The sequence below is a fragment of the Chironomus tepperi genome, unplaced genomic scaffold, assembly GCF_022539635.2.
Source record: "Chironomus tepperi strain 1889 unplaced genomic scaffold, CSIRO-AGI_Ctep_v1 contig_376, whole genome shotgun sequence".
Classification (NCBI taxonomy): domain Eukaryota; kingdom Metazoa; phylum Arthropoda; class Insecta; order Diptera; family Chironomidae; genus Chironomus; species Chironomus tepperi.
In genome coordinates this window covers 1,057,450-1,065,812 of record NW_027226498.1, presented here as the reverse complement: position 1 = coordinate 1,065,812, position 8,363 = coordinate 1,057,450, and the positions used below count along the sequence as shown (strand labels likewise).

Sequence of the window (8,363 nt, the reverse complement as noted above, 5' to 3'; positions counted from 1 at the left end):
TCATGTATCACTGTCTTATGGGTGAAGATTCTCAAAGGCTGCAAAATTATTGTAACATCTTAGGCAAAAATTTCTTTAAAAGATAGGCAGCTGCACAAATTAATTTTGTCGGTAAAACTAGACAATCAATTTTAATTGCTACCTAATTGATATGACGGGAATCAAAACTCAAGTCATAAATCGATAAGTAATTAAAATGATTAGGTAATCAAACAGGGAGGCTGGAATTAATTAATATGACAATAAATCGATGATTATCTATTTGTCATCAATTTTTGGGGGATGTGGTAAGATTAATTTACCTCCTCATTGTGTCAACAAAAAATTCTTTTATCTCACTCGTGAGAATTTTTTAGTTTCGTTTCTTTTCCTTAAAAAAAGTTTTATATTCTGTCTATATAAAGAAAACTTTTGTATGTTCACTACGTGCTTGCCAGAAATTCTTCTTGATTGTTGTTGATTCTAGGAATATGGGACCAACTTGAAATATTAAAAGAGCAGCAAGAGAGAACATGGAATATTTAGAAATACATTCATATATAAAATGAAAAATGATGATAAGAAATCATCACAAGTACATGATGCTTAACTTTTAATTAAATTTTATTCCATTTAATGAATGTCATCATATGGGCTATGTTATTCTGGCAGTCAAGCCATTATATGATTTTTAAGAAACTATTAAGATCTGTATTACATATATACTAAATGAATAAACTATTGATACTTATGTACATGTATGGAACCTTGTCCAGTTTCTTATTATATCATGAAAATACTAACAAAAGTACTATCTATATATGTACATACATGAATTGATGAGAGTCAATTCGTTTTATTTAATATACAAGATGAAATAGTAAATGAGGAACTAAGTCGAATCTTGGAATCAGCTGATTAGAACAATGTCGTCGTTCGTTGATTTATTTTCTCGCTCTTGATCTCTATTAATCTCTTTTGTTTAAGTATGCTTAAGTATTTTCAAAATTTCTGCAACTCTTTTATGAAATAACGTATTGCAATGATTCTGCTGCATACTCGTTATTGTAACTTCTTTTCATGCAAACATTGAACATAGTCTTTTGTCTGAAAACAAAAGCACCAAAAATTACTTCAAGTTTTCTTCATCAATCCTCAAGTATTTGACTTATTCTTCCTTGCATTTAAACGAAAACTTACATGTACATAGCTGAACAGATTTTAATTTTGTCAAATACCTTTATGAAAATCTTATGATCAATCCAGACAGAAACTTGTAGGAACATTTTTTTGTTGTTCTTCTTCTCATTCTTCTTTTTGACTTTACCATTTTTTCCTTGTAGATTTCAATGTATATAGAGATAAATATAAGAAGTTTAAAGACATTCAAGTCTAAGATTGAGGAAATATGAGAGGTGAGTACATAAATCTGAAGGGGTATTTTGTGCAATCCCGCGTTTTTTTGTCTTCTTATTGATATACAAGTTTTTTCCGCCACGAATATGTCCAAAAATTTATGTGATTTGAATAGCTTCTTATTTATTTTAAATCTGATTTAATTTGACATTGATCATAATCGATTGACTTATTTGAAATTTGATACGGACGAATAGAAAGTTCTTATTTGATATTAAGCATTAAAATGCTGTACATAAAAATTCAGTTTTAAACTGATTTTTATATATTTTTTTATGTTACTGTCTTTCTTCCCTCAACATAAATTTTTTCATATTTCTGGAATGAAAAAAAGTACATTTACTAACATAACTTTATGCTATATAAAAAAGAAATACAAGAAGTATTAACACGATCAGGATTGAAATGTTTTTTCATGTACATACAATGTAGATAACGCATACATTTAAGGATTTGTCCCTTTGCTTTCACATAGCACCAATACAAGTATCCATGCAGCATAAAACCAAAAACACGATCGTCTACAAATTTTATTCGTAAAGTAGTTCTCGACGAGTCAACATCTGCTCTCGTGTATAATATATTTTTTAAATTTTTCTCTCTCTTAAAAAAAAGACTTTTTGTATGCCGGTTGTACACAAAAGATAATAATATATTAATATATAGGAGAGTTTTACTATATGAGAAACAAAAAAAAATGCCAAGGACTTTGTGAAAGAAATACTCATAGAAGAATATAAATTAATTAAAATTTCTAGATGAAATAACATTAAAATTGATTAAAAAAACTAAAGGATATAAAAAAATATAAGTGAAAATGGATTTATGATAGCACCTAAATTCTCTTAAAAAATCATTCAAAGAGAATCTAAAAGTTGGAAAGATAATTTCTTAAGGAAAGAATATTTGTGTAGTGTGAAATAAAAGAATTTTTATTTAAAAAAATATATCAAAATGTTGGACGGTGTTAATGAATACGATTTAGAATTATGTGAATGCACAAGGTAGGAATTCATTCTTTTATGGTAGCTTAAAAATGTCTTAAAATATTCTTCAATTCTGAAATGTGTTTCGTACCTTAACATACATGCTCTTGAGTATGATCACAAAATTGAGCATATTGAGCTATATTGATTAAGCACGCTGACTATGCTTATTGTCTGTATACCTCTAGTACATCTTGAAAAGGACATCTTTTGTGGTTTTCATCCTTAAAGGAACCTTTTTATTTATCTTTAAAATATCTGACAACTTTCCTTGAAACAAAAATTATGTGCAGATATATGATTGTCTGCGGTAAAGACACAAAAGAATTTTTTAAGGAAAAAGAATGCAAAAAAAAAAATTAAAGAAAGGATTAAAAGTAAAAAAGTGAAAACGAGGCTTAAGATAATCTTAAAAAATTCATTTTTAAAGAAAAATCCTTTTCATTTGAATTAGGAATTGCCAAAATTTATTTTCTTAAAACTTTACTGGACATACAGAATCTTATGGCTAAGATTATTTTCTTAAGAAATGAGTTTACAAAAGTCGTTTCGGAACTATACTAACAGCTGAAAAGAATAAGAAAAAAAGAGAACGATAAAGAAAAAAGTTAAACAATTTGATTCCCTTTGCACAATGCTCCCTGTTTGTTCTTACCTTTTTATATTTAACATTTCAGACAGACGTTAAAGAAATAAAATGAAAAAAAAATTCTCCTCGCAAGAAATATTTCTTTTCCTTCTGCTTTTCGTATTTCCTATGTTTCATGCAATAATATATATATATATATATAAAACTACATAAAAATTTCTTTAGTGCTCTCAGACCGTGAATTTCTCCTGCATGTTGAATGTATTATTTCCTCTTTACCAAGCTAATTATTCAAAACTTATAAATTTCAATAAGCATAGAATTATAGTACAATTATGGATCCGGTGCATTGTTGCCACATTTTCCTTCCTTGTTATCCATGCTTCATACTTTTTCAGAATATTCTTTACAAGATCTCAATTCTCTTTCATTTATGAGAATTTTTATTATCTCTTCATTATATACATATTTATAAAAATCACTGCTGCTCAGGAATTCTTATTACCTATTCATTTAAATTTGATGCAGGTCAAGAAATAATTTTTACAAAAACCCACGATATTCGCGGCAGTGATATCTTCCAGACTTTCCATAAATGGACTTCACGCTTCATTCAGACAAATTTTGACATAGTTTTTATTTTATTTTATTCCTATATTCTTATACTGTTTCTGATCCCACAGTAATCTTTGAATATTACAGGTTGGAATATATTAACAGTAATGTTCTCGTTCATTCTTATCAATTAAATTCATACCAGTATAAATAAATTAAGAAAGTTCTTTCCTTTTTACTACAAATACCGAATTCATTCAATATGTGTGACGTATGTATGCATACAAACACAAGAGGAATTGTATTTCAAACCCCCTATAGATCAATGACATTAGTACAGTAAGTAAACTTCACAACTATAAATTGAAGGAAATATTGAATTATTTTAGGAACGTAACAGCTGTCTGATCGAAAAATTACTTTTCCATGAACTTTATTGAACTTACTTTAATTTCCCTTAAAACAAGGGGATATTTTCCTTAAAATATTCCTAGTTTACATCTTGGAATATCTAAAATTAGATCATTTTCCACCCCAAAAAAGTGATGTTCCCTCCATTGATTAGTAGGAAAAAATAGACTAATTTGTGTTAGTTAAGGTATATGTGTAGTTATGCGTATGTCTATTTTGGGGTCTATGATCTCTAAAATTTATGTATTTCTAGACTCTCAAGCATATGTTTTCTTTATTTCAACAATTCAAATGCTCTTCTACTTATCATTTTCATTTTATTCATCACATTGAACTTCTAAACTGTTTATTCATCACATATATCCATATATTTTAAAAGGCGTAAATTAAACGCATACAAAACTATATCGTTAACATTTCAGATTGAATTATATGAGAAATTATTTTGACATGCTTCATAACAACAGTTTAATTAACCTAAATTTTATTATTAAATTTTTTTAGATTGATCTCAAATACATTCACCATCAACTCCGCTGGAATATCACCCGCAACACGACAAACTCAACAACAGTCGCGTGGAGTTCAACGAAGACGGAACACAATTCCACAACATATTAATTTTGACATCAAATGTGACTCCCCAATGAAAGTGAATATGGATAGTGAGGAAGACATTTCATTCTATTCTTCAAACAGCCCAGCATCAAGTCCGCGACCATGTCATAATGATGATATTGGATATCTATCACCTGGAACTAGTCCGTCAATTTTTACAATTGAACATAATGCAATGCATTCAAATAGTCACGAATCAATATCCATACAATCGGATATTGGCAATAATAGTAATAATAGAAGAAATCATTCATCAACATCAGCGTTTAATTTCCTTAAACCTAAATGTCCTGAAAGTTTTTCTATTAATTCACCAACAAACCTTCACCGTACACCATCAAAAATGACATTAACGTCAAACGGAAGTAGTCGGATGGGCAATGGTTTCAAAGTTTTCCATAGTCTCTCATCAGGATCAAATGAATCAATAGATGCTGATGATGAATATATGGAACTTATGGAAATGGAAAATATGGATGAAGATGCACAAATGCCAAATGATCTCAATTCATTATTTTGTAAAGATATCAAAAATTCCAGAACACCTGAAATGAAAAAACCAAATTCATTTGTAAGAAAGTGTCTAAATATGGATACATCAGCAAATTCATCAATTAGCAATCTTTTCAATAGTCCTTCAACCCCAAAATCCAGTACAATTACATCACTAATAACAACACCAGAGCGGCAATGTCTTGCAACATTAAATGAAAATATTTCATCATTTGGAAATATCCGTAATTCAAGTACGGGTGCTTTCAAACGTCCAGAGCCACCCACTATCAGTCCTGTTCAAAGTAAACGATATAAATGTGAAAATTCAGTATCAAATCCAGCTACAATCCTTTCAATTACTAACTCACCACAACAACCAAAGAGACCAATTCTTAGGAAGTCTGTATCAATGAATGATGCAGCAATAATCATGAGTGCATTGTCAAGATCCTCTGAAGAGAAAAACTTGATTGGAGATTTCAGTAAAACATTCTGTCTTCCACTCATTGATGGACGACATACAGATCTCAAATCAATATCTGCCGATACAATGCGTAGATTACTTCAAGGTGAATTTGATGACTCTGTAGCTTCATATAAAGTCATCGATTGTCGTTATCCATATGAATTTGAAGGTGGCCACATTAGAGGCGCTTTAAATTTATGGACACAAGAACAAATAATTGAAGAATTAGTTAGCAAGAAGACAGAAACACCTGCTGTTGCTGCTGATGGACAAAAACGTAACATTCTGATATTCCATTGTGAATTTTCATCAGAACGTGGTCCAAAATTGTAAGTGCTTAACATCTCAGTACTGACGAAACTTTTACTAATAATAGTTAATTTTTTAAAACAGATCACGATTTTTAAGAAATCACGATAGAATGTCCAGTCCATATCCAGCATTACAATATCCAGAAGTTTACTTGCTCCATAATGGCTATAAAGAATTTTTTGAGACTAACAGCGATTTATGTGAACCACATGCGTACCGTCAAATGCTCGATTCAAATTACAGCAATGAATATAAACTATTCCGTGCAAAGTCAAAGAGTTGGGGAGGTGATGCACGAGCACCAGGAACAGTTCGACTAACAAAATCACGTTCACGACTAGTGTTGTGATTTTTCACACAAATTTAACTGTAAAATAATATTTAAAAAAATCTTAAGTTCCTTTTAACGGGTTACAAAATACATTTGATGAATGGGAAGACTTCTTTGCATGGAATTTAATTCTATTCATGTTATACATGTTTTGAGGAATTAAATCTACTTATTGGGGTCATTATTGGATTAGTCAAGGAAAAAAATAATAATGACTGCATAGCATCGATTTAGATATTTAAGAAAAAAAAATGGGTTGTTGTTGTGTGTTGGATATAAATTGTATATATGTGATGATTTTTATAGATGATTGAGAAGCATAGATAAAAAATTAAATTGACGCAAAAAAATCAGGAAATAGGAAGTTTAATTGATTTAAATTTTATCATGATGTTAGCTAAAAAAAAAGGTACGAAATGTATAAAATAATATTAACAAATTAGCGTAATTAAATTAAAAGAAAAGACACTAAATTGAGATACATTGGAAGTAAACTCAAAATTTAATTTTTTATCTGTGATTTTAGTATTAATGATAAATTTTAGAGATTTTTGACACACACAAAAATGCAATGTTTAAATTACATTTAGCACAAAAATGCAAAGTAATTAAATTTATATATTTTTTTAAATTAAAAATAAAAGAAGAACAATATTTGTTGAGGACATGATGCTTCTCTCATTTAATGCAAAACAATTTAAACGCTGATTATCATTCAATAAGTTTATTTTATTACTTCTTTAGTTTATTCTATGTTGAATAAATCAATTTTTATTGAAGATGGATCTTTATTTGAAAATTCTGATTATGATTTTATTTTTTGTTTTCTTTATGATTATTATTATTATTATTATTATTATTTTATTATTTATCACAAACTTACCAACAAAACGTGCAAATCGATTAAATTTTTTCTTCTTTTTTTAGAATTTAAAATCATTTAGAAAAATTTAAAAAAAAACCACAAAATTAACATAAAATAGAACAAATAATGTATAATACAATAGCCCAAATAATTTGATACACTTATACAAAAATACAAGATTTTAATAGCTCTGTACATAGATTGCTCAATAATTTGATTTGACTGTATATATTAATTATAATAAAATTTGCAAGAAGTGAATTTTCTATAAAAAAATATCAAACTAAATTTTTTAACTTCCTAAAATTCTAGATGTATTCCTGTTTCACTTACTTACTTCGCTGGCCATGCAGATCAGCCATAAATACACAGTTGGCATTTAAAACTGGCTCTATTGCTAGCTATCCTTTACCAATTACCAATACGATTTGCTTGACTGTTTTAGAGGCATTAAAATTGTTCCAGGTTTGTCTCAACTTAAGCATTAGTAATAAATTTTAGGAGCCTAACTTAGATTCAGTGTCTAAACGCTAGTGAATGGTGAAGAACGTTTTCGGCTCAATCTCAGTATGCTCTGCATTAATACATATACTATGTGCACTGATAGATTGGATGCATTTTTTGGTCGACTGTCATGTTGTTTTGAAACAATTTGCCCATATGATGCGTATATTGTTGTCACTTATGTTGTTTTAATCCGATTGCTTATTCTTTTCAATGATGCAACTTATTGTTAATCTAATACCACTATGGTAAGCATGTCTATCTATTTATCTATCCTTACTTGAAGAAATAGTCAACGGAAAACACATGCATATCCGAAAAAAGACCTCTGATCTTCCGTATCCTTTATTCGATTATCTACACTGTCCACAGTGATGCTGTTCATAAGAAACATCTTAAATCATCTATATTTTTAAAATCCTTAACTATCTTTCCATGATATCCGAGATGCCCGTATATTTTCACAATTTAATTTTGCTTGCTTAGAATTGAATCTACGAAATTTAAAATTTCTTTAAGAATATTGATGACTTGCAATTGTCATCACCCGCATTTATAATATTTCTTATAATTTTTCTTCAATTCATCTACAGTGTGCTGTTGAGTATACTACGATGATTTTTATTCAAATGTGTGATTTTAATGTTGTTTCTTACTCTCAAAATCTAACCATCTCTAACAGGCAAATATATCGCTTTTAGTTAACGTAATGGTATTTCTGTGCCATGAAAGCATGCTCTATGCCTGATAATTTCTCAGACCATTCCTTTAAACATTTGAAAGTCTTTTAAAATTATTTGAGTTTATATGATTCAAAAGGTTGATAAGATGCTTTG

The 8,363-nt window shown here is 28.9% G+C and overlaps 1 protein-coding gene across 1 annotated transcript; it reads left to right on the top strand.

The window, feature by feature from the left end:
* Positions 1-1,948: 1,948 nt before the first annotated feature.
* Positions 1,949-6,616, top strand: LOC139095955 (M-phase inducer phosphatase-like). Its single transcript, XM_070647528.1, has 3 exons — positions 1,949-2,399; positions 4,441-5,844; positions 5,909-6,616. The coding sequence occupies exons 1-3, from the start codon at positions 2,350-2,352 to the stop codon at positions 6,174-6,176; spliced, it is 1,722 nt and encodes a 573-aa protein (XP_070503629.1). The 5' UTR covers positions 1,949-2,349; the 3' UTR covers positions 6,177-6,616.
* The last annotated feature ends 1,747 nt before the right edge of the window (positions 6,617-8,363 follow it).

Coding starts and splice junctions, on each gene's coding strand:
- LOC139095955 (XM_070647528.1), top strand. CDS start 2,350: ATGTTGGACGGTGTTAATGAATACGATTTAGAATTATGTGAATGCACA. Junction 2,400..4,440: donor GAATTATGTGAATGCACAAG/GTAGGAATTCAT, acceptor AAATTTTTTTAG/ATTGATCTCAAATACATTCA. Junction 5,845..5,908: donor TCAGAACGTGGTCCAAAATT/GTAAGTGCTTAA, acceptor TTTTTAAAACAG/ATCACGATTTTTAAGAAATC.